The sequence below is a fragment of the Drosophila novamexicana genome, unplaced genomic scaffold, assembly GCF_003285875.2.
Source record: "Drosophila novamexicana strain 15010-1031.04,08,12 unplaced genomic scaffold, DnovRS2.1 tig00004560-arrow-pilon, whole genome shotgun sequence".
Lineage (NCBI taxonomy): Eukaryota > Metazoa > Arthropoda > Insecta > Diptera > Drosophilidae > Drosophila > Drosophila novamexicana.
The window spans coordinates 2,997,763-3,025,137 of record NW_020825054.1 but is presented as its reverse complement, the minus strand read 5'-3'; the positions used below and the strand labels follow the sequence as shown (position 1 = coordinate 3,025,137).

Below are 27,375 nucleotides of genomic sequence, written 5' to 3'. Positions count from 1 at the left end.
CTAAAACCATATATTTGGATAATGCTGGATAGATATGCCTATTTAAGCTCGTGAAACTCTATAGACTGGTTGGGAATAAAATATTGCATTATATTATATATTATCCTGATCTGTTCGCTATCCGATTAAGATCTGCATTAAGCTATCCGTTAGTTTTCCTATGTAAGGATTGCATATGATCTTAATATTCGAAAGGTCAACGATCTTTTCCGCTCAACTGTTACCTTTCATTAAATTGTGATACCTTGCATATTCTTCCTTGCATTATATAATATTTGCTTGTAATATGATCTGGCTCCCAGTCATGCAAGTATTCTTTGTAATTAGCTTTTAAGGGATTTGGGTATGGATAGTGTTTGGCCCGAGTTGTTGGAGTTGGTTTGATAGCTGATTTTGGCTGGGCTGTACTTTTGCCCATTTCCGCAATGAGCTTGACCCAAAAAATAGAAGGCAACACATGGTATCATTCATAGAAACTCTCGACTGGCTGCAGGCAATTAAAATCAATCAAAAAGATGAAGCGCCCAACCCCCGAGAGGCCGTTGTTGCTGTTGTCCACTTACCTGATGAAAACCCAAATAGCTCTCGATGCTGTGCGTGGCGAAGAAGACCTCGCCTTCGCATGTCAGTATCATTAGAAATCCATTTAGAGCCTGCAAGAACAAAAGAGAAAAGGAAAAATTGTATGTGTACGTGTGTGTGTGTGTGAGAGAGAGAGAGAGAGAGAGAAAGACCAAAATTAAATCAAAACTACGAATTAAATGTTGCTTGAGGGAAGGGTGGGGGTACAAAGCTGTCCAATTGACAAGCTAAAGATTACAGCCAGAAAATCGATAGAAAGAGAGTGAATAAGAGAGAGGGAGAGAGACAGAGAGAGAGAGGGGGGAGGGGGGTCGAGTATAGACAGCGACAAGGGGCTGATACGTCTCGTAATTGTAGTAGCTGCCGGTTTTTTGAATGGATTAATCCATCATTTCGCGGTCTAGATATAGCCCCAAAACCTGTGAATGAACCACAGAGGCAGGCAGAGAGAGGAACAGCGAGACAGAGAGGAAGAGAGAAACGAGGGTCAAAGACAGCGGCGCTAACTTGAGGCTAAAACGTAATCAGGGCTTAAGCTGGCTCATTTCATTGGAGCCACAGACAGAGACAAAGACAGATATAGAGACGGGTACAGCGACAGGTAGGGGACGGGACACGGGGGACGGGAGACGGGGACTTTGAAGTTCCACATCAAATTCAACCAGGAAATGATGCGCAATTAAATCAATGAGTTTCAACTAAATGCAGACTCTGACGCCGAGGTCCGGTACCAACATTTGTTTCACCTCACAAAAATAGTTAAGTATAGCCCATTCCCTCATGTATTTCCTCTCCCTCTCGCCTGTTCTTGTTTAATTGCAGGTTTCATTTCGAGCAATGTTGCATTGTAATTATCTATAGATTGTTTGTTTAGCAAAAATATATGTATATATCATTTGCAGGTTAGGTGTGAATAAACCTAACCTCAAAATACAAAAATGCATACTTGTCGAAAAAACGAATATTTTTATTATATAATTTTACTCTTTACTTTTCAGTTAGTTGTGAGCTTATTGTTATATATTTGATTTTTATAAGCTGCTAATGGGCGCTACGCATGCAATATTTTAATATAAAATATGACTTTGAGTGCATAACGGTAAAGTGTGTCATTCAAAATGGCGTCGCACAGTGGAGCGTGATTAATTTGCTCCCTATGAAAATCAATTTTAAAGAATCATGACAGGCTTAGAATGCATTCCGTTCTATTCAAAATACTACTAATACTAATTTAATTTCGCCCTTTACAACTGGGTGTTTATTTAAAAAAAACAAAAAAAAAAAAATTAACCAAAACTATGCGTTATTATAATCAGATTCGATTATTGTAGTTCCAACAGCTTCGGATCTAAGCTCCGGCTCTAAGCTTTATTTTTTTGAACAGGAGTGCGAAGGTTTTATATCAAAGTTTATTTTGAATGTATTCTAACTATTATTTTTTTTACTTTTGCTGGGACCCAGATCTTTAAAAGCGTTGCTGCAACGTGTGAAATGTGTGTGTGTGTGCCACATGCGGCATTGAGAAGACAAATTTGCTCAGGCTCTCATTAGTGCTGTGGGGACGTTGCGGTGTGAATTAATAAAGAGAAAGAGATACTGAAACTGCAACTGTAATTAATATGAGCGTATTTAAATATCAATTTGCAACAGAGGCAAGGACGAGGAGCGGCAACAACAGCGGCAGCAGCAGCCTCAGAAGCAACTGCTCCTCCAACCTCTCAGTTGGTTGAGACAAATGCGCGCGATTGCTGCTAATTACAGAGCAGAGCAGAAAAAAACAAGGTGGAGTAGCCACAGCCGCAGATGGAGCTGAAGTTCGAATCGGAGTGTTTCCAGAGTTGGTATTAACCGACATAAACGCTAAGTGGCGTCATCATTTAAAACGCATCAACACAGCCCGCCAAAGGATATGGATATGGGTATGGATATGGGTTTGGAAATAGAAGGAGCGTATAAATCTGGAGAGGCCTCTTTGTGGTTGTGCGGATTGTCATCAAGCCGGCGGCGGGGCAGTGCATCAATAATCTTTATAAATATGAACAACGGTAGCTGCAGTGTGCCTAACAGAGATAGCAAGACACTAAGAGAAGGAGAAAGCTAGATTGAGAGAGAGGGAGGCTATGAGAAAAACAGGATGCTTTTGATTCGCGTCTGACCATTTGCGGTGCTGTTGTTGCTGCTGATTCATTTCGATACCCTGTAGCCTAATGGGGTTGTTAATAAATATTAATTGGATAGATAAGCTTTATTTTCTTTCTTTTCGCGCGAATCCCGATGCATCGTGCTGCATCCCACCGCCCGCCCTACCGACCGAGGAACGCAGGCGAGTCGCAAACTACAATAACGAATACAAGCAAAGACAATATACTTGCTAAAAAGTTTAGAATATATGAATATATACGAGGAAAAGAACACTCCATGTAGAATACACTGTAATGCTAGTTGCGTTCATCACAGAGGTGCAGCAACAAAATTAAAGCGATAAAGGTGTTTAATCAGGTGTTAGTCAATCGAGAGGAGTCTATTAAGTCATTTAATTTATAACTATTCTTATTTATATTTTAACCCTTGCGAAAAGTTCCAGCCGACTCCATAAAGAATCCTTAATCAGCATTAAGAGTCGAGTAGTTATAGCCCTGTCCATCAGTCCTCCTTTTTCAATGCAAATAAATTCCTTAGCTAAGATAGCTTGGCAAGACTTGACAAAGCTACGTCTATATTCCCGCAGTGAATATGTAAAAATTTCAAAGGGGCTCGGCTCAGATTACGATGTCATATGGCTTTCATTGTCGATCAAATAGTTAATTTTAGTATGAGAAACTTTCAGTCGTTAAATATTTCTTCTGCAGACTCTTCAATAATGATATTTACCATGCCATCTGAATATCCAAAAAATCACTTCAATGTCGGACTGCTATATCATATAGTTCCCATAGAAGTAAACCGCCCAATATTGGAATTTATTAAAAATCTACAATACTTAAGCAAGAGTATTTAATATTCGGCATCAGGTATATAGCAATTCTTTCTTCTTCCGCCTAAAGACCAAACAGTCAGATTTCTTTTTGCAGCTTAATTGTTTTCGCAGTCTCTCTCTCTCTCTCTTCGTCTGGTGCTTTCCCAATCTCTCTCTCTCTCTTTGTGTGCTGCTGCCTTCCCCTGAAATCAGTGTCCGTCTGTGCATCAGTTTATACGAGGTAACTGTCCGAGCTGTCCGTAACAGTTGATGTGCTTTGAGGCAGCGGCGTCTTCTAATGCGTTTTTAATAATACACGCCCGTCTTGTGCGGCACAGCCACATCTACAGCCACAGCTACAGCCTGGAAGACACATGTATGTATATCTCGTACATTATATACACTTTGTATCTAGCCATTCATTTGATTGTCGGGCTGCATTACAGTTTTGTGTTTTGATAAGTTGGCAGCGATTATTTTACCATTTCCTTGGCCAAGACCTGGCCAGACAGCAGCTGACCCCAGCTTGGCCAGCTTGGCTCTTGGCTAGTTGAGTTTTGGCCAATTTGCTGTGGACCCCTGGCAGATAATTGCTTAATAAAGCCGGAGGATGCTGCTCAAATTATATCTAGCTTTTGCTAGCAACATATTTATTGCGCATACGCCAGATGGGCGCTTTGGCAAGCTCTCTCTTTCTCTCTTTCGCTCTCTCCCGTTTTCTCTATTTCGCTAGCTGCCTGTTGCTTTTGTTGCTTTTAAATCAATGTCTTTAATTAACAAACTTTTAGTTAATTAAGCCACTTTTAAGCCGCCTGCAAATGTGTGTCAACAGTTGCTGTTAAACTGTTGCAAATGTGGAGCAGCAGCAGCAGCAACAGCTGTATGTGCGTGCGAGCGAGATGGCGGCATATGCATGAGCTGCGCTGCGTGACAAAACGCCATTTTCTAATGATAATATGTGACCCATAATAAACAACAACAACAACAGCAAAAAGTAAAACTTCATGAGCAATTGAAACGGGCAACAGGTAACAAATACCTGAGCTATTAAAACTAAATATGCAGCACCCCCCAAAAGGGAACCTCCCTTCACATAGTTGTCGCTCTCTCCCCGTCCAGCAGTGGCTCAAAAATATGCACGGAAATGCACAATTGTGCAGCTCGGCAATTAGCTGCACTTCGCCCATTCGCCGGAAGACAAAAAAAAAACGAACACAAAAACAAAACAAGTTTTTGGCTTGCATTCAAATTGCACGGAGACACACGACTCGTCTGAGTCCTTGCTGTGGGTCCTTCTGTACGCCCTGCGTATACGTATTGCAGCTGCATTGTGCCATGTGCATGTGGCAAATGCAATGTGCAGTATTTTGCATATGATTTAGGTGTGTTTCAGAGTTTGCGTAAGTATTTGAAAGGGGGAACTTGCCAGTGGCGCCATCTATTGTTCAGCGGCAGTGGTAGTTAATATAGTGAAATCAAGGATGTACTTTAGATAGCAGAACTGAATAAATTATTGTTCTATAAAATCAATCAACAATGTTTAGCTATAACATACTTGAGAGTCCACGAACTTTTTAAAGACGAGTCGAGTTAAATGCAGCCATATTGATTTATTTGGGTTCATATTGAAGACATACAAATCTTAAATATGTCCCAGTACCTAGCACACAATCGAGATAGGTGATGTTTTGAATCATATGTCGAAGTTTGGATTCTCTGCTGTTTTACGAAGCTCGACGTCTTACAACATTAAGGTGAGTTTATGAATCGAACTGTCCGTAAGGTTTTTAGGTCGATATCTTGCGAATGATAGAATCAAAGAGTTCTTATCCAGCTAACGTAATTAAACAGTAAATATTAATAGAATTGTAAGTAGTTTCATAATTGATTTTATATGAAATAAGAAGCTGTTAAAAGCTACAAATACCTGTGCGTTACCAACAGAAAGGAGACAATTCTTAAAATGTATTTTAACGTTGCATTCAACTGGGTTCCTTTTTACTGTGAAACACACTTTATGAGTGTGTAGCAATGCCATTTTGGGGGTGGGGCTGGTTACGGCTACCAGTTTTAGACTTTGACATTGAATTGTGTAGTGCAACCGAAAACAAAAAAAAAAAACAAAAAATCAACAGAAAACATAAAACTTGCATAAAGCGCATGTTGCACAATTGCGTGCCTCCGACTCTTTGTTAGCCCCCTTCTATACAAACCCTCAGTTGGGGTACTGTCTGCCCCCTGGTCTAGGTTTGGCTGGGTGAGCTATGTGTGCATTAAATTAAACTGTCATGAGTGTGACAAGTGCATATGTTCGCGCCTGGCCACATGCAGCAACTGCGGCCCACAAAAGTGCTTTAATTCAGCAAAAACATGCAACTTGCAACATGTGAATGCGACTATGTGTGTGTGTGTGTGTCTGTGAGACAATTTAATTGAAGTTTGACCAACTCAGCGCGTGGCACATAAACTTGAAATGCATAATTTGAGTTGGCTGCGGCTGGGTTGGAGTTTGCTCAACTGGCCGAAATTAATTATAAATATTATGGTAACACATGTCCAAGCGCCAATTACACATTGATCAACTGCACACGGCCAACAGCAGCAACAGCAACAACGAGATCTTAACTAATTGCATCAATTGTTTAACAACATAGAAAAAACGCAAAAGTACGTGAATTCGAAAATCGAAGCGCTATGAACTTTGCGTGTCTTCTAAAAACATTTATCAATATGTATACGGTTATGTGGAGATATTAATACTATGCAACCCTGCCCCTGCCACCTCTCTCAACGAGCGCTGATTGATTATGCGCCTGACTGGCGCGGCATATCCTGGCGATGAAGCCATCAAATGGCCAAACAAATTGATGAAGACAAATTAAGCTAACCAACGATAGGCCAAGGGAGGGACGTTGCAGCTAAGGTAAGTTGGTGGGGGCGGGGGTTAAAGTGGCGACTCACCTGCAGGAACATATCACCATCCAGCAGGCCATGTTCGAAGGCGCCCAACTCGCGCGTCCTGTAGCCATCATGTGCGTGTATGTGCGGCAGGACACCGTTCTCCTCCTTATCCTTATGCATAACAACTGCAAAGAGAAAAAGAGAGAGGAAGTTAGTGAGAGAGAGACAGAGTTAGAGCGAGTTAGTTCTACAGCTTAAATATTTATGAGCTCGAAATTTTTATATTTTATTAGCCATTAATATTTAAGACGTATTGCTGCTCCATAAATAAACTCGCTCGAAAACGTTTTACAGCACCCCCCTCCTCTTCCCTTGCTTCCATCTATAAACCCTACCATTTTGAAACCATAGTTACTTCATAAAAATCCAATATAGCTATGTATTTATACTATATAGTAGACCATAATACACAATAAATATTTACAGCTGGCATGGAAAAGTACTAAAAATTGTTTATGGTGTCATTGTAATATTTTATGAGTCCCGCCCCACTCCTCCCCCAAATGCCCTAACTAGAGCCTGGCACCAGCTTTCATTCTCATACAATATTGCACCCCTCCACATACACATAGACACACACACACACACACACACACAAGCACACCATACAAACACCCTTGCGCCAGGACGCCGCCATTTTTGAAGCAATATTTTTGGGTTTTCCTCCTGGGCGTTGGGGGTTTCCTTCCACATATTTTCTTCTGCGCCTCAAGTTTTATAATAAATTTGTCACAAAAATTGATTTATGCGCGACAAACGATAAAAAAAAATGAAAGAGAACAAACAAAACTAGAGCTAATATATTTCTACAGCTCTAGGGCTGAGTTTTGTCTGGTCTTGGGACAAATTTTTTAGGCAAATTTATATGCGACTTGAAATAAAATATGCCACGGCAGCTGATGTCATAAATTATGATTTTTATCAGCGCAAATGGAAATAATAAAAATGAGAGTGAAATGAAAATATAAAACAAAAACCAAAAACCAGCCAAATATATGAAGAAATGAATAAAAACTAAAACCTAATTTACGCATGGCAAAGCCCAAAACTAACTGCAAGTCCAAAGGCCCGGCAACCCTTGGGCAACAACCACAAGAACAACAGGGACTACAACAAGGACTACAGCAACCACAGCCCAGTCACAGGGTCTCTCATTTCAATTAGCAGCTAGAGCTAGAGCTACACTGAGCGAAATGATTTAGATTCCCACACTTTTCTATACAAAAGCTCAGCAGAACTAGACTTTTTTGTTCTACTATTATTATTTGACAAACAAAGAAAATCTCTTGTAAAGCTTGTTCGCTTTTGGGTTCTCTGCTTTTTTACTTAAAGCAATATTCTAAAAATCTATGCTTTTTGTATTGCTTTTACTAAGAAGTCTGAGGGACGGCGCCTTTATTTTCTATTTGTGCTGCTTAAGTGAAGACTTGGAAATGGAGAAATGGAGATGAATTTAACATCCCTCGCCTCTAGTACACATTCATGGTAAAATCAGTTTGCTATAGTTCATAATCAGTTTAAGGTAGCTTGATATGTATATGGGGGCAAAAACTATATGTGTATTTTATATTATTTAAGGAGAATACTAGCTAGTTTTTCTCAGTGTACTGTGGCTTGGCCTATCCCTGACATGGCTTGCCTGGGCTCTTTTCTAGCTAATCTGTGCGCTGGCTTAGCTTTTTATCAAATTAACAAAAGTGCCTGAGTGTAAGTGTGTTTGGGTGTGTGTGTGCTGGTGTGTTAGAGTGTTCATTTTAGCAAAAGTACGATAAAACAAATAGTTGAACCTCCAGGCTGGCCAGCCACGTAATGTGGCCAAAACAAATTGCATCATGTGCGTGCGATGCCCGAAAAGGCTTTTAGAGCAACATTTTGTGGTAATTATTCATAATTTAATTAGGCTCAGTTTACATTGCGACTTGTACTTCTTATTATTACAGTTACATACACTTTATATTTTATTTTCTTGGCTTTTTTATTGTTGCGGTAAAATTATTCACGTGCATAAACACATTTAATTAGGCTCAACTTTAGCTGGGGGCAGTGGTCTGGGTTTAGGGGCTAGAGTAGGGGCTGGTGGTTGGGGGTTGGTAACAAGTCTGCCGCAATTTCTGGGCGTGCTTGGGCTTACTTTATTGCAAGCTGTTTAGCATAAATCAAATTTACGACATGGCTTCAAGCGCGCTCATGCCAAATGGAAACTGCTTGAGCGGCCCTCGCGTTAGAGCTCGGAGAATGCGCTATTTCACGTGCAACATAAACCAAAATCCACCACCAGCGACCACGATGCGGCCGGTTCGCATCACCCCCTCGCCGTCGCTTTGGTGGATGAACGTAAATCTTACAAAGGCGGAAAAGCGCAAAATCTCAGCTAGTTGCATGCGGTCGCAGGGGCGGGATCGCGGGGTATACACATAAAAATGGCGTCGACTAGCCCGAAAACCCCACCCAGCACACTGTGAAGCAGCAAGCAGAAGAAGGTCGGAAAACCAACGTCGGAAAAGCGTGCGCGCAGACGGGCTGCAAGATACAGAGCAGCGACGCCGACAGCGATGCCAGCTGCGACGCCTGCTGGAAAATGGCGTCAATTATGCGCTGGGCGTCCGGTGGTTGGGGCTGCGATTGGGGCGTGTCCCTTGGCACGGCATGGCGCAAACAATGAATAAAGTTTAAATTCTGACATTTTGGCAAATATTTTTCGTGCTCATAAACAAATATGTCATGGAAATGTCAAACTCATCAGCCCAATTGATTGAAATAATGACAGCACTGAAATGCTAGCCATTGTCAGGGGTGACGAGAGGCGCGCTTCAGCGGAGACGGGAAAGGCGGGGAGGAGAGGATAAGGATAAAGAAATGTTGAGCGTATATGCCAATTATGACTAGAATAAGTTTTAATAACTAGACACTAGTCTTCCGAATATGTATTAGATTCTAATAAGTTAGTGAGTTTAGGTTAAACGCAGCTCCCATAAATATAAGAAAAGCTGGGAGCATGCGTCTCCCAAAGGCTAGCTACACACTCATTTTAAGTATAAATATTCACAAATATCAAAACTCTGCAGAGTTTTCATGTACCTAACATTCTTTGTAAATAGTGAGATTAGGCTCGTAAAAATGTAAAGAACTTTTCTGTTCTTAAACTCAGAACATATCAAATATTGAGGTTGAGTTACAAAAAGTTTGTAAAAGACAAATAATATTACAAAATTACGCTTGATAATCTATTTTCGTATTCTGATCTCAGACACTTGACAATATAGTGAGAATATAATTAAAATGGAGCTGGGCAAATTTATGTAGATCACATTTTTCCTATTTACAGGAATTTATCAATAGATATTCTTAATCTTGTACATTACTTTTATATGCATATATTGGTACTTCAAATCATAATAGAATAAACAATATAAAATCACAAATATGTTAACAAAATCAGTGAAAAACTTAAGAACTGTGCCATGAAAATGATTAGCCTAAATTTGTGTTAGGCATTTGCGACATTTCGCCTTATTGATTTAGTTACATGAAAATTAGAACTTACTTCACTCAGGTCTTTAAACGCTTTTTGGCCTGCTTTAAATTGAACTAGGCCTTTAGATTATGTACCTGTTGTTGTTGGATGCGAAAGGGCTAAGTTAAGTAGGGGTAGAGAGGGTTCCATTCGACCTACGTAAGTCACGCAATGTTGTCTGCCACATTCTCGCGCTGGGCACAACTCTTTACCAAAACCCAACACGGCTGAGCGGCGTGACAATACGAGGCGTCTGGCAACAACAACAACAACAACAACAAGAGCAACAACAGCTGACAACAACAATAGGCACTACCTTGCACGAGGTAGGACAGTTGTAGTTAAAGTGCATCGCCTGACTGATTGCATGTCCGCCTGCGCCTCGGCGTTTTCGAGCCATTGTCTGGGTATAGATTCCACAAGCCCGGAGACCAACCCCCCTTGCCCACTATGCCACTACGGCACTGCCCCCATGCCCCTGTCCCCAGCCCACTACTACTAATGGGCCTAAACTGGAGCAACGCACGAAAGTCATGTATATGCACGAAAAATTGGCGAGTCTCGGAGCTCAGTATGTTTATAGGTTAAGAGCTGAGCCTTGGCCCCTTGGGCCATGCGATTCGCATAGCACATGGCCATGGGCTCCATTAACAAACGCTTAGCGGCAATTTTGATAATAGCATAACTGCCTGGCCCAATCCCCAAGACCCCACTCCCAAACATATATAAGCCAGGCCAAGTGACCTTGTTAAAATAAGCTGGAGGGTGGGCTTAGGGGGTGTCCACGCAAACTGATCCCAAGCTCATGTGTCGCATTTGCAACAACTTGAAATATGCTCAGAGTTACCACACGGCGGCAATTGCAGCTCGCTTCCCACGAGGCCAGATCCCAAAGAGAACTAGATCTCAATAACCAGTCGTAGTACCAACATGATTTGCTGCCTCGCAGTCTGAATAAAAATATCTTTCATTTTATAATCATGTGTGGGAACTCTGGTTGGCAACCGACGCGTTCCCACTACCAAGCTCCAATTACCAAAAGCGGCAAAAGTCAACTGCGAGTCATTCGCAACCGGCTCCATTGTTCGTATATACTCTGATCTATATGCATTTGGTTAATTTACTGGAATTAATCAATAAATTATGAAATTGATATACATTTTGTGTAGGCGACCGCCAACAGATAATCGTTTTGCGCTTTGCAAGAGGACTCGCATTTGCAAAAGAGTTGTTTTATAACTAAAGTGAATTTAAATTTTCCATTTAAGTCTGTTTGGACATAAGCGCCCGATTGCTTGATAAATAAAACAAAAACATATTTTCCATTTCCAGAGCATTTTTTTTAAGACCTTGGTCTCACCTGAAATTAGCTCTTGAGTCGACTATCAAGTATCTTGGGTAAGTGGATTTAAATTCTTAGTGATGCTTAGGAGATTTGGGACATGTCCGTTTGTTTCATTACCGCAACATTCCAATAGCGAAATCTCTAAATGATCCATTTCTATTTAAAAGCTTCAATTATACAATGTTCTACGTAGACTTATTGTTCTTAAGATAGTTTCACAACTGACTTTCTTTGCAATGAATTAACATTAGCTTATGCAATTTGGAACATACCATTCTGATAGGAGACTGAGATGGCGGTCAATTTGCTTATTGGGCAATTTAATTGCTTACTTGGGAAACGGGTTTAGGCTGGGATTGGAGTTTAGTTAGAGGTTTTGCAATCGCCATTTGGAGTGATTAAAGAAAACTATCAATGAGAGCATTTCAGTTCATTTTGCAGTTAATTACGCAAGTCATTAATTAGGCAGGCTGGGGCAGGGGACCCAGCCCTTTGGCAGGACCAAAGACTCGTAACGAGAACATTAAAAATGTACGAATTACGCGTCTTAACAATTATTCCTAGCTATAAGGCGCCAATGCTTGGCCTGCAATTATAGCGTGGGTGGTACGGGTCAGGGGCTGGGGGCAGGCCAAGACAATGGGCCATTAGCAGCGCGCTTTAATTATTTAGTTGTTGTTTTTCTTTTTGTTCTAGTCGAGTGTCTATGTATATAGAAAAGCAGCTTTGAAAGCCTGGCGAAAATGAAAACGAACTTTGCTTTTCATCCATTGCTGCTTTTTTTGCCCGCCTTTATGTTTTTTTCCTGGTATAGAGAAAATTTGTTCGCCGTTTCGCTTTTGCGCAAGTCAGGGTCAACAACTGCCCCTATATAGATGCAGGACGCTGATGTTGTTGCTGTTGTTGTAAGTGTCTGCCGAGCAACCCCCTAGTGGGCCATTTAATGTGTATATACATACGTAAATACTGGCACATAAGCATAGAACAGAGCTTTATATAGAGCTCTCTATACAAATATATATTGGATATCTAAACCTATTGGCTGCTTAAATTAATTGCATTGAGTGCTTAAGTTTTGGAAATCCCACAAGCCGTGACACACACACTAACGCTAACTCCCACACAGTCACCCACACACACACACACACGAACCCGCTGCTGCAGTCTTCCCCTCTACACCCACTAATTGTAAATTAAATGATCCTGATAATATCCGAAAAACATCTAGACAAACAAATAAAGCCAAAACGTAAACAAACTTTGACCTGTGCCGCGACGTTTTGTCAAACCCTCGGCCTCCGCTCTCAGGGAAAACATTAGATGGACAGAGACATGTATATGGCTGACAGGACACTGGGCACTCACGGGGGCACACGGCGCAACGGTTCTGGTCCATTAACCCGTCGTCGTCCTTTTTGGCTCGGGCAGAATGAGCAAAGGAAACGCAGCGCGTGTCTGTTTTTAAAGCGAGTGGTTGTTGGTCTCTAATCAAAGGAAACTTAGGATCGTATATTGACTTAGCACAATGCAACGGGCACGTGTCGCCAAAGACTTGAACTGGCCAGCAACTGTTTGCGATTGCAATTAACGCCCAACTGCGTTTTGACCGCTAATTGTCAAAATATTTACTCGAGTATTTGCCGTAGTTTGTTTGTGTCCTGGCACATGAAGAGCCCAGCCCAAAAGCTGGACACACATGAGTCACAAATACCGCACAAAGAGTCCTCTAATAGTCCTTTGGTTGCTGTCCCTCCACTTTTCTTTCAATTTTCGCTACAATTTTTGCACTTAAACTTAATTAACGTTGTGTGCGGGCACTTCATCTTCCTTATTTACAAATAAACAACCCCCTACCTCTGCCCCTCCCTCTGAACCGAGGCAATTAAATTTATGTCGTTAAACAAAGCGAAATGCCAATGAACCAAGTCGATAATAAAGTCATCAAAGCGGGCAAGTTCGTTCTCCTTTTATTGCATTGTTTTAATTAATTTAAATTAGAGGCAAAAAACATCGAAATATTTATGCCAAAAAGCGAAGAGAAAGGAAAAATAACAACAAAACCAACCCCTACACTAAGAGGAATATGTGTGTTTGTGTATGTATCTGTACGCATTTGTGTACATATGTTTCCCCACTCGTCTGCTTCGATTTACCTGGCCCAAAAAATGTTACCATTTTTCCATTTCTTTTTCGCTTGGGGCTCACCTTTTATTCATTTGCCAGGCGGACCAGAAAAGCAAGAAACTAATAAAACTAAAAACAAGAAACACAAGATAAGAAGAAACTGACCGTTCTGATACACTTGAAAACAAACTATGTCAATAAGATGGAATATTACTTCCCAAGAAAATGTTTAGCCTAGCGAACGACTTGCTGGGACAATTAAAGAGCGGGAATGTGGGTTCAAGCCTAGAGATTGTGGTGTCTTAATCGTAGATAGGTTGATAGCTTATAACCAAAGAAATAAACAATATTAAAAATTAAGTTGGGAAACATTCAAATATTATGAGCTGCAACATTTTAAACTGCTCTATATGCTTCTGATATTGTTGTCACTTTACTTAATACTATTTACATAATATAAATCAAAGAAATATAGATAAGAATTCATCATAAATCTGTGAAAGGTGCTACTTCCGTATTGTTTAACTCCCGTTCCACCTATGGCATCCGTTAAACTATTTCGTACTATTTAGTTAATTTACATATTTATATTCTGCACCAACATATACTTAATATGTAGGAATTTTAGTTGAATACAATTTTTAAGTTGTTAATTCTTTAACGACTAAGCTTGATAAAAAAGGCAGACATTTACTAAAACTCATCCATACCAAGTTCCATTAAGCAGCTAAAAAAGTAATAGATTTATTAGTGTAGCAAAGTCCTGTACATAAAACAGATATATATAATACACCATGAGCTACGAGTATCAAATGAGAAGAAGACAAACTAAATTGTGAGTTTCTTCTGGTTCTTTTGTTTTCCCGGTACGAATTTAATCCGTCAACAGGACTAATTTCGCCACGTGCGTGTGTTATTCCCGACAGTGTGCGGGTGTGTGTATATGTGTGTGCGTATCCCTCAGCTGGGACCAGGGCTAGAGCACAGACAGAGAGGAGCAGGACGCCCCGTAGCGGCGTTGAAATTAGTTTTGAATCATTTATGAGTCATGTTTAGGGTCTGCCACCATTCAGTGGCAGTTACAATGTGGCAGCAACTCTCTGGCAATGGCAGCATAATCGATTTAATAGGTCGGAATGTAACGCGCCGTATGGCAAAAAGGCGAAGGCGAAACCATTGCCCAAATGCTCCTGAGAGGCCAGCCATATGGGATGGGTCCGATATAGAAGTTCGAGTCTGGAGGTGGGGCTCAGCTTTCACCTTTGCCCAAGTCCGTGCGGGTGCGTTTTAAGTTTTTCCGAGTTTACCAACCACCCGCCTTCTGGTTAGGGGCGGGGCGCTCATAATACCCATTAAAAATATTCCCCGTACTCACCTTGAAAATAACTTTTGGTTCTTAAATAACTAACGGACAGCCTTAGTATGCTCAGTCGATCCAGTTTGCTAAGTATGTTCTGCTCGAAGGGCAGCAGCGAGGCAAGCAGATCCAGTTCGGCATTGAGGCGCTCCCGATGCCGCTTTGATGGATTGCTCTTAGTGACGCCATCCTTGGGCGGCGGCTTCAGGCTGCAGGAATAGATGAGAGTGAAAACGAAAATAAATTTCATGCATTTAAACGTCGAGTCAAGCTTCAAAACGCAGCTGACGGCGTGAACTAGGAAAACAAAACAACAACAGAAAAGGTCAAAATTATTAATTGCAGTTATCAGTTACCCCTGGATAATAGGGTCGGTTAAGCCAGCTAAACCACCCTCAGCAGCAGCAGAGTAGGGTTCGGGGTAGCACCTCTTTGTGGCTACTCGATTAGCCATGGCCACTTGATCTGTTAATTACAACAGCAGCCCCGAAAATGGACTTGAATTATACTTGTTGTTCTGTTTCCGCGAATCAAATCATAAAGTCCACCACAAATTAGAACACAACAATCTGTATGTCCAATTAAATGTCATAAAAAACGCGGTCGAGAATCCCAGCCAAAGCCATTGTAAATCTAAATGCTGTATGTGATATGATACCTAGCTGGCGCCCGGGCAGGGACCAAGACGCAGCTGTTGCGGTTCGCCAATAAAGCTCATAAATGCAAAAAGCGCTCGAGTCTTTTATGATAGCTGGCTGCTCGACTCCGCTCCTTGACCATCCAGCTCACTTAAATCCGCATTATCTTAGCCATAAGCGTCTAAAGTCGAGCGATTTGCCATTTGGGTGAGGATTTACATAGCTTGAAAGCATTCTGTACATTTTTTCCTTTGTCTCTTGTTTATTCTCTTATTGCTTTTTGTTTTATGTGTTTTTAGCTCGTTCTTTCGTGTTTTGTTTTTAATCATATTTTGTCTCATCATTTTCATTGACATTATTACAAAGTTAATTGTGGTTATTAAATATAATTACTGTTGTAATTTACGAGCGACCCCTTTCAGGGCCAGCGCCAACCCACATAGCCCGCTGCCCTGTATGCCCTACCTCCTCTCTGTTTGCTCTTTAAAAATTTGTCGTTTTTTCTGTATATCGTAAGTACATTGAATATTTTCATTGTTTTACGCTGATGTTTTAGTTTTTCAAAACTTTTTGCTTCGCTGCACACACATAAGCACTCACACACATACACACTCAAATATTGAGCACACACATTCACTTAAGCTGAGCACTCGGGCAAGTGGCACAGGACTAGCACAGGACATTGTCGCGTTTGCACGTAAAAAGTTGAAACGTATTTAAGTTAATTGCCCGACATTTTTTGCCTCTGCTACAGTTTGGCACTTTTTTTGAGCTGCCTTTCCACGTAATTGTCAGTGGCATGTCCGTTCGATGTCAGCGCCAGGACGACATGTTCCTCAAATTGTTAGCGGACCGCTCAAATCCCCAGCTGCAGCTGGTGCAGGACACCGCTCGGGCACCAGCTTTGACAGACGCCGTTGAGGTGTGTGCCCCAAGTGCTTGGGAATGCAATACTGTCGCCAAAGATAATGATGATGATTCATTCATTTATAGCGAAGCTAGGCAATCCTAAAGTCTGGGGTCTGGACTGAATACTTGAAATAATACAAATGCCAAGTAAGATTTCCAGTCAAGTCAATTATGCAGCACAAAAGAAATCGTTTAATCTGTTCCAAGCTCTTGGCTGCCCGAGCGCCCACCCAAGTTGCAAGTCCCAGCTCGGGTACCTATTGGAATGGCAAGCCCCTGCTCGTGCCTGATATACCAAATAAAATCCTAGTAAATAGGCTTTCAGTCCTAGAACATGCTTAGCCAACTACAAATTGTTCGCTGGTCTGGCATCCAGCCAAATTGCACGTGCAGCCAAATTGCTGCTCGGGCGCCTTCAATGCTAAACTGTCAAATATATACATATATGTTTATGCATCCATACAAGCGAATGATGATAAAAATGAATTATTGTTAGGCATTGGAATGCCAAATTCGAAAATAAAAATCCATAAAGCACCGCAAATGCCAAATAAACGTTAATTTATTTAATTAAATGTGAGCCTCAAAGTTTTGAGCCAATTACGAAGTAGGCAGAACACAAAAGGCCAACAAAAAATGCTGAATTTAGAAAATTATTAGTGTCTGGCGGGAAGGTACGAATACGAAGCAGATGAAACTGCGGATAAACGACAAATCGCTGAAGGAGTGGGTGATTATATAGATGCCTATATAGCATAAGTATGATCACAGATGATGATAAAACCGTTAGACGCATTGGAATGCAATTTGAATTCAAGACAGTTTCAAGTCAAGGCTGCAAATTATGAGAGCGAATGAAAGGATATAATACTAAATAACTTAACAGCAAATTAAGGACCACTCCAAATTGGGGACATTGCGGCATTCGCCTGCAACGCGGCCGTTGAATAAAATATATAATTTTCTTATTATCTATAAGAAGGCAACGGGACTGCAAAACTAAGCGGCAGCAGAAGAAACCGCAAGAAGAGCTGCACAGAAACGTGGAAGGCTTGTAATAAAATGAATTCCATAAACAACTTTCCCAAACAAAAAAAAAAAAAGAAAATAATAATGAAAGAAAAGGAAAACGAACAAAATAAGAGCTTTTGTCTGCTCTGTTTGATGACTGGGGCAGGGCGAGGTGTGCTGGAAGTTTTTGGGGGTAGACCATAAAACGTCGCTGCTGAAAATGGCGTAGAATCCTAGCGAACAAAGGATAAATGCATAGCCAGAGTATGTGTGTGTGTGTGTGTGTGTGTGTGTGTGTGTGTGTGTGTGTGTGTGTGTGTGTGTGTGCTGGCTACATTTCTTGCAAAAGTTTTAACCACACAACCCAACCCTTGCCCGACCCCACCCTGCCTCCTGCAGCCCATTTCATTTAGCTTCGCTCATTCCATTTTCCTGCATTATTTTTGCCATTTTCGTTTGGCTGCTTTTCTTTCTGTCAGAGCTCGCATTTTCCCTCATGTATTTTTCGCTTTTCTTTTTTCTCCTTTTTTTCCCCATTATGAAATGAATTGCTTTTAAAGAAATTACAATGCGGCAGCAACCAGAAATTGCCCCAAGGGCTGCCATTTGGATTTCGATTTCGAAAAAATTGCGACGCCCCCAAAACCAAGGAGGACACAGTGTCCTTTAGCTGCTGCAGTTTCTGTCCAGGCTGTAAAAACGAACCTTAAATTGGGCGCTGCTTAATGCAACTGCAGCAGCTGTCGATGTTGCAGTTGTTGCTCTTGTTGCTGTTGTTGCTGTTGTTGCTGTTGCATGGGTGTCAGGGGTCGACAGCACTGGGGCTTTGGGTTAGCCGGCGTCAAGCGTCAGCCAATTGTTGTTTTTGTTTCAGCTGATGTGTTTATAAACAAATGACACGCAATCCTTTGTGGTGTGGGCGACGTGTGTGTGTGCCGGCACGTGAGCTCAACTCGTTTCAGTTATTTTGCATGCGCCAAGCATTACGCATACGCAGCGTTGATCTTTTTTGCATGCTCAATTTGGCGCCAAAAATCTCGGCTTACAGCCCACACACACACACACACACACACACGCAACCTGCTAATTCATTCATACATGAAATAGTGCGCTCTCTTTTTACTCAGCTAGCCGTCTCTATGCGTGTGCCCCATTGTGCTGCGTGCCGCAAAACTGCAGCAGCGGCGTCGGCAGAAGTTGTTGTCGCTTCTGCCGCCGCCGTCTGGCAGCTAAAAACGCAAAGTGGCGTGTCTCATGTCCGAAAAAAAAAATTAACTCAAGTCGCGTAGGCGTCGACGCAACAATTACAACAACAACAACTGATACTACTACAACAGCACAACAAAAACAGAACAACAACAACAACAAAGCGGCCACTTTTACTGCATGGCACAATTTTTGCAAACTAATTTAATTTTGCATGTTGTTGTTCTTTATGTTTTTCAAGTGCATGTTGCTCATTAAAAACTAGCAAGTGGCATTTGCAACTGTGCAACACGTTGAAAACCAATCGCGACTGTTTTGGCTGGCAGTTGCTTTCATAATGTGCTTTATTTGATCTTAATTTATATATCGATATTTGATCAGCATCAGCAGCGGACTCAATATAGCCATTTCTGTTCAATGCAACCTTGACTTTCAGCTTGTGCAAATATCTTTTTAAAACTTGACACAGTTCCTTATTTTGGGTATATATATTCCACATTTGCCAAACCTCTGCATGGGCATTAAGACTTTGCCAAATCAAATAACTCTACTTTCTTGTGATTTGTTAAAGACATGCTTCTCCCTTATGTGCGCAGCCCCATTTAAGATTAATTCTTAGACTAGATACTAACAACGTTTTTATTAGATATTTGATCAAGCAAATAGTTTTTAAGCATCCCAAGATAAGTTACGAGTTGCTGCCTATACGTACCAAAATAAAATAACTACATAAATTTAAGGTTCATACTCAACTAGCATGCAGCTAATACATTCATGGAATAAGTTGTTAAACCAACTGCAAAGATGAGTAATTTGGGAAACAATATTTAAATCTTGTGACTCAACGTTTTCGGCATACTTTGTGGGAAACAGATTCTTTTTAGTCTGCTCTGAATGTAGTTTGTTTGGTATTTCAATGAATGTCACAATTAATTGAATTTGCATGCACAAGAACGACAACAGCAACAGCAACAACAACATCGAATAAGAGTACCAAAAAAATCCCATTCCGCAAAATGTCAAACGAGTGAAAATGTCAAAACAAAAGTTAAGCGCCATTTAAAGAAGCTATCAGCGAGAAACATAAAATTCAAATTGCTACCGTTGCAGTCGCAGTGGAAGTGGCAGTTGCAGTCACAGTGCCACTTAAAAGGCCAACAACAACGACAACGACAACGACAACGGGTGAGACAACACGTTGACTTAATCTATGGATCCACTTAATGGATCTCCGCCAAATTCACGCATAAATTTGCCATTGAGTCGGGTGAGAAAAACGTAGCGCTGAGCTGTTAAATTTAACGAGCAGATCCTTCGCCCTGCTCTCCACGGAGACGCCCAGCCTCAGCTCATTAATTTTGTCAACCCGAAAACAAAGGCCAAGAATCGCAGTAGCTGCCCAGACGCAGGCGAACTACAAAACGATCGAAGTGAGATAAAAATAAAACGCGAAGAGAATCTGCGGATAGCGCAGAGAGCAGACTGAAGACTGCAACTGTGTCTCCACACAGTGTGGCTCAGCTGGTTGGCTGCCAAGTTCAGGACCCTGCGCTAATCGTCCAACTAAACAAAAAAAGGAACAGATCCTCTAGGGTACCCACTCGGGTACCCACTCAATGGCCAAACGAATTAAGTTGTTAACGCATTATTTGCATATTTCGAATCGGTGGATGCCACATTAAGATGCCTTCATTTGCATATTAATTGTGCAAAACAATTTCAAGAAAGCAAAACAACAAAAACCATACAAAATACATTCAAGTGACACTCGAACATGGAGCCGGGCAGCAGACCTGTTGGGAGCTTGTTTTAAGGACTGCCCTTAATGAAGTGATAAATGTTTTAGCGGCAACTTTAAAGTAAATGCTAAAGATGAGCTATCTGGTATTTTAGCTATGAGAATTTACGATCAGACAATGTCAAAATGCATTTTAGGAAAAGAAGATGCTTATTAGGGGTATGCCCTCCAAGATTAAGTGAGTTTTACTTTGATTCGATACGTTTCCAATCGAAAAATATACTGCTTTTACCTGTTTGTATTATTAGCACTCTTATATTTTACATCAAATCGATAAGGATCGCACTCGGTGAGAATATTTGTTAAAAAGTAAAATATATGAGAAGTGTAAGCTATGTTGTTTCTTGTGGAAAACCTTACAGGCAATACACTTCACAAAATTTACTAATTTAACAGTTTCAAAAATGTATTTAAGAAATGAAGATAATGAAATCAATATAAAATACAAATATAAATCAATAATCCAAATCTTTTTTTTTTCAAAAACAACCTAAATGAGAAAATTGGGTTTGGTTCGGGCTCGACTTGGAGGACTTCGAATCTGCAACTAGGGCATGTTAAGAACAAAGTTACTATGAAATCTAAATAGTTTTATTTATATGCTTAATTTTGAAAAACGTTACATTGTTAACATTTTGTACATATGTTTATATGATTCTTAAGTATTGAGTAATTAGAACAATCCAAGAAAAACCATTTTGATGAACTTTTGCTAATGGCTTTTTGTACTTAATGGAGGTTTAAGGAACACCTCTGGCAGTATGTAAGTTTTTATGATCTCAGCAAAAGGCACTAAAGAATTTGTGTAGCACACACAATAATACACACACACACACTCGCACACACACTCAGAAAATGTGTAGTACATAAATATACAGTTATTGTTGCTAATGTGTGTGGTTGTTGTGTGTGTTGTTTGTTGTAGTTGTGTCGTTGTTTTATGATTGCTCCAAAGGCAGCGCCAACATCTGTGAGGCGGCTAAAGTTCCGCATAAGAATAACGTCAACTATGCCAGCAACAACAACAACAATAATAACAAGTGGAGCTGCAACAACAACTGGGAGATACAACAACAACTGTGGCAACAATAACAACAACAACCACAACTTGGCAAAAGCAACTCATTTATTTTATCGATTAAACATTTTTGCGATTCGCGCAGCGGAATCTTGAACGAGCCGGGCGAAATTTTTTATGTGCGCGCTTGGAAAAATGTATCTACTGACACACACACACACACACACACACACAAACACAGATGCACACACACAGATACACACTCACATATACACAGACGGCGTGACATCAAAGCGCTCGGCAAAGCAACTTTGAAAACCTTTTGACAGCTGTGTGCAGGAACAACCCGAGGGGCAGCTGAGGAGCAACTGTTGGCGAGGGGCAAGAAGATGGAGCAGGGGACTGGCGCAGAGTATCGCCTGTGTTTCACCCCGCTTGGCAGCGTGGGCGCGGCCTTTTTTCGCCCGCCCACCCACTGCCTTAGCTCGACCGCTTCTTCTTTATTTTGGTAGGCGTCGATAACGTATGTGTGAGTGTGTGGTGTGAATGTGTGTGTGCCCGCGCTAATGATGAGACGTGCCCAGTCACAGCGAGCGGCACATTTATCATTCATGCCCCACTCTTGAATCCATCATTTATTCATGGCATAATTATAAAAATTATTTTTGATTTCAAAACAGAAAAAAAACCAAATGAAATTTCAGTCTTTTTTTTATTGCAATTCGCTGTAAAAAGGCGCAAAAGGATACAGACCCAGCTATGAAAAGTATCACCTGCCCGTAATGAACTGGACGGAATAACACGCCCTACTCGAACCCCCACACACCGCGCTCCACTTCAGCGCACACCACGCCGCAGCGAGTTCCTGCTCGAGTCCGGCGCCCTGATCCTTGGGGTGGATTTTTATGGAACGCTTTTGCTTAATTCAAAAATTCTTTTGTTTTGGTCAGCACAGCAAAAAAAAGTAACAAAAGTATATACATATGTATATATATCTATGTATATATATAAACTAGGCGCGTTCCAGGCAGGTGGCTTATGGATTAGCGACGCTGACTAAGGATTGAGGATTGGCCCAACTGGGGTTCACTGACACCCCAGCCGAACCAGATGCAGTCCAGTTCATCAGCTGCTCGAGTTTCGACCTCTAAGTTGACATTAAGAGCGTTTAAAATTGTAAACCCAAAGCGTTTTAGCACCTTCTGACATGGCTCAGGGTGGCAGGAAGGGTTAGTGGGAGCAATGGCAACAAAGTTTTAACAAATGGATAAAAATCCATGCGAACTAAAGTGAGAAAGAGACAGCGATAGACAGATTGAGAGGGAGGGACAGCCAGAATGCAGAGAGTGAGGCAGACAGCGTTTTGGCGCTTTTAATGGCTGCCACGCCCGCCGCCCCCCGCAAGGCTGGGCATATGGAGCAGCACTATTTAGGCTTCGATACGCTGCATTACGCAATGGTGTTAATTACACACACACACACACACACACACACACACACACACACACACACACACACACACACACACACACACACAGATAGAGAATGAGATACAGCTAAAGCCACAACTAGATAATCGCAATAGTAAGTAAAGCAAAGGCAGGTTGGAGGGGGGCTTGGAAAATCGAGACAATGTTTAACCAGTGGAAAACAGTTAATCACAGCTGGCTACACTCAGAGAAAATTAGCTATATGTGAAGCTGTTAAATGGCGCTTTGATAATAACTCCAAGAAAATTAAATAAATATTGAATATTGAAGAAAATACTGTGCCAATTATAATCAAGTCTGAGATTTGGACCACGTAGAAATTATAGATTAGTTGATAGTATTTTGTATCTTGAAAATGTTTCAAATAAAACAGTCTTAAGAAAGATAATTTAACAAAATGACATCTTAACTAAAATATACACGATGGAAAGGGTAAGATATGTGAAAATTTCACCTAGAAAAACTCTTAAAGTACTAGTAGTCAATCGAGTTAATTATTTGAATAGCAATTAAATAATCAGTGATTGGTGAATAGCTCCAGTAAATTATCTATAGATTTCTAATTAGAGTTAACACATGGTGTAAAGTTGGCTAATGAAGACTAAATTCACCATGGAGGACATATAAAAATGAAGAAAAATATAAAATATACTTTTATGCGCAAGATAACTTGAACAACAAAAAACATGTTCATTCAAAAACTTTTCAACCTTTTTTTTCCAAGACAGCTTTATGAAATAGTGCTCCGATGTTGATAAGATTTTGTCTTTAACATATATATTACCTGCAGAAGATGATGGTCCTATGCAAAGGACCCAGACGGACAGACGGACATGGATATATCAACCCGCCTATTGATGCTGATATGGAATATATGTAATTTATGGGGTCGTAGACGAATTCTTCAATGCTTTACACATTTCATAACAAAATTATAATAACCTCTATAAGGGTATAATGAATGAAACAATTTGAAAACATTAGTCAAAAAAAATTCCTGCAAAGTCACTTTGAATCAATTGGGCCGAGAGGCTGACCTTTAGTTATGTCTATATTTGAATAGTTTAATAGATAAGAATAGCATATGACTTGGCCAGCTTAATAAACTGCATTACAGAGATGGGTATAGTTTTGTTCGCCTATCTATGACTGATATCACACCCGCTCTCACGCCCGGGCAACTGTAATTAACCGAACGGCCCGGCGATAACTCGTCTGATATACTTTTAACCCCATATGAACTCTTGAAAGACGAAACCGCGGAGGCGGCGGCGCAGGCGCAACTAATGAGCAGCAGCAGGCAAAGGACGTGGGATGAGGGGTTAGAAAACTGGAACCACCACCGTAAGCATTGGCCAACTGTTGTCTATTTGTTTGGTCCACTTCACCCCCCCCCCCCTGGCACCCCCTCATCTATTGGTCCTTTGGTCAATTTGCCGACTGAACTTGAAGTAAAACTTCGTTGTGAAAATTTATGGTGTGCTCTATGAGCTGGCATGGACTAAGGCAATGGCATATGGTCAGCTGGGCCGCTGGTCCGCTGGTCCGTTGACCCTACCAAAAACGTGAAAACATATGTCAGGCGCGGCATTGCGGTTTTCAAAGGGGCAGTCGATTCGAAAAGTATATATATGCCTGAGCATGTGGGAAACAATTTAACGTAAAAATGTATGCTACTAAAATCATTTATCATAAATGTAGTGCCGGAGCTGAAGAGTTAGTTTAAGGAATCCAATTTTATGTTTAAATTAATTGAACCTTAGAACGTATAAGTTAAATAAAGAACAACCGAACCTATCCCTGAAGGGAACAGAACCAAATTGTGGGCCTGGAATCGTAGATGCGGAAAACCCGATTGAGGAACTAAACCAGGCGGCCATCGAGTCGAACCGCAGCCAATTTTTGCTGGACTAGCTTTTAACTATTTCTATAAGTTGTACAGGCATTGGGAACTTTTCTTTGCAACTCAATCAAGTCGTATAACATATGAACGCTTGAACTTTAAAGACAAACTACAAACAATAACAACAACTATAGTTACAGCTAACTTGGCTAATTACAATTTCTAATAGCAACAAGGACTGAAGCCAGGCACAGCAGAGGGCGTGTGAAGGGGGCGCTGCACCACTTGCTGCAATCAATAACCAGCACAAGCAACAACAACTGCAACAACCACAACAACAGCCACTACAACAATGCACAAACAACAACAACAACTCGCTGATAATCAATAAAGCAAAAGCAGGACTCATATATCCATAACAACCAACAAGTGGAACCAGCCAGTCGATGCCGCTGGCCATGGAGCCAGAGTCGGAGCTAGAGTTGAAGCGGGAGCTGCAAATAGAGTTCGAGTTAAAGTTGTTGCAATTGTTGTTCTTGTTGGTTGTTAGGGCTTACAGGAATCCCACTGAGGCATTGGGGTGTAGGGCCGTACGAACTTTAACTACTCGTGTTAATTGTTGGCCCTCGATTGCAGCGGATCAGCATGGCCAACAATTAAATGCCATGCAATACGTTGGGTGGTTCGGTGGTTGAGCGGTCTCTTGTTTTTTTTTTTAGCGCACCACACACAGTGGAGAAGCATAAATACTTGCACAGGTAACTAATACTAAAGTTAAAATCTAACAAATGCTGTAAATGTTATCCTCATAGCAAAGTAGCTTGTAAATAATTCAGCTCATGTTAACAAATAAAAATAGTTTTTTTTTAATATTAATTATTCTATATTTAACGCTAAAATATTAAATTTTTTTTTAATAACTTGTTTTGGGCTCGTGCTGGGTGCAGAAAATGATAGGTTCCAATATGCTTGTAATTTTTCCAAAATTTGCCAAACACTGCACAAACATTACACATTTTGCAGCACTGCTCTTTGTGATAATTGCAACCCATGCGGCGTATGTGAAATATTTGCTAAGTACTCGAGCCTGGCAACAGCTGCCGGCCGCGAGGAGCGCAATTAAAATAGCACAAAAGTTGTTTAGGCAGACACATTTTGATCGTTTCATTTAAAACAGAAATTCTATAAGAGCGAGAGGGGTGCGCGGCAGGACTAGTGGAGGGAAACAGTGGCAGTTGCACTTGGCCCGGCCGAGCTGACATTTAATTGCAGGTGTGCATGGCAAGGTGACAATTTTGCGTCAGTCGAGCGAGCAACGCGCCAGCCAGGGTAACACACCATGACTAGGGTGGGGGGTCGCTACAAGAAGGTGGGGGAGAGGGGATTGAGGGGCAAACGGGCTGCAGCATTTTGGCGAGAAGTAATTGTTTTTTAAGCCACAACCGCTGCAAATTATGCGCGCTGCCTGTCGATGGCTGCACAGCAATAATAAAATTATAAAGGAAAAAAATAATGGAAAGAAACATTTGAGTTGGAGTAGACAAAGACGAAATACCCTTCCAAAAAAGATTATGAGATTGATTTAAACAGTTAAATACAATCGTCAGATACAAAATATTAAAACTGATTACATTTGAAGTAAACTTCAAAGAAACGGTTTCAAGCAATTAAGTGTTTTATCCCAAAACTATGGCTGTGATTGGGTAGAATCTTAAGATTTTTACATTTTTATAATTATAAGATTTGATTACAAATTGTAACAGATAAGAAACACAGTATTTTTAGGGTACAAAATCTATTCAGCTTAAATATGAGAATAACATGAGAATCCGAATATAACTGATATACTGAGAGTCTTACTTCGAGTCGTAACATATTACGATAGAGCATAGATAGAGCATAGATTGCTTTCATAAAGATAGATTAAGTAGATATAATATTAGATAATATTAGATATGTTTTATCGACGGCATTTATATTTGTTGTTCTTCTTAGGATCAAATCTTATAATATATATATATATATATATATATATGAAGTAGGTAGTTCGTTCTTTAACGTGTTACATATTACATGCCAAAATACAAACACACTTCGTTAGGGTATGCGATAAAAATAAAGAAAACTGAGGCAGGCAACAAAAAATTAATAACTTTGTCGCTATCTTTGGACTCGGCCGCTGTTGCTCTCCCGCTGCTGATCAGTTGGGGCGCAATTACTGTGCGCAGTTGGGGGCGTGTCTTGGCAGCAGCTACTGCAGCAATTTTTTGCGTCTTTTATTTTATTATTATTTTTTTCGCTGCTGTTGTTGCTGCTGCTGTTGTGTTTACAAGTATTTTGCGGCAAGTTAAGTACACAAAATTATCAGAAATTATATGCACTTTTGGGCAGCGGCGATACTCGATCTGCGCCCTGCGATAAGGCGGCGATAGAGCAAAGCGCTTAAAGAACAAAGTATGAAGAGAAGAAGGGGCAGCAAACAAAGGGCCGACCCGTGTGCCTTGTAAGGGGGTACTACTGTAATTTCACGCAACTCTGCCGACATGCATAATATTCATAATTTCCATATTGAATACTCAAGCTGTTGCTAAGTTGTATCTGAATTGCGTATACGCAGCGTGAG

The 27,375-nt window shown here is 40.8% G+C and overlaps 1 protein-coding gene across 1 annotated transcript in view; it reads right to left on the bottom strand.

Moving 5' to 3' along the window:
- Positions 1 to 27,375, bottom strand: part of LOC115770884 (circadian locomoter output cycles protein kaput) — a 34,666-nt gene that overhangs the window by 6,483 nt on the left and 808 nt on the right. The window contains exons 2-4 of the mRNA XM_030716319.1: positions 14,858 to 15,048; positions 6,500 to 6,624; positions 564 to 653 (exon numbers count right to left, since the gene is read on the bottom strand). Coding sequence (XP_030572179.1) covers positions 564 to 653; positions 6,500 to 6,624; positions 14,858 to 15,048 — 406 coding nt within the window. The remainder of the gene's footprint in view (positions 1 to 563; positions 654 to 6,499; positions 6,625 to 14,857; positions 15,049 to 27,375) is intronic.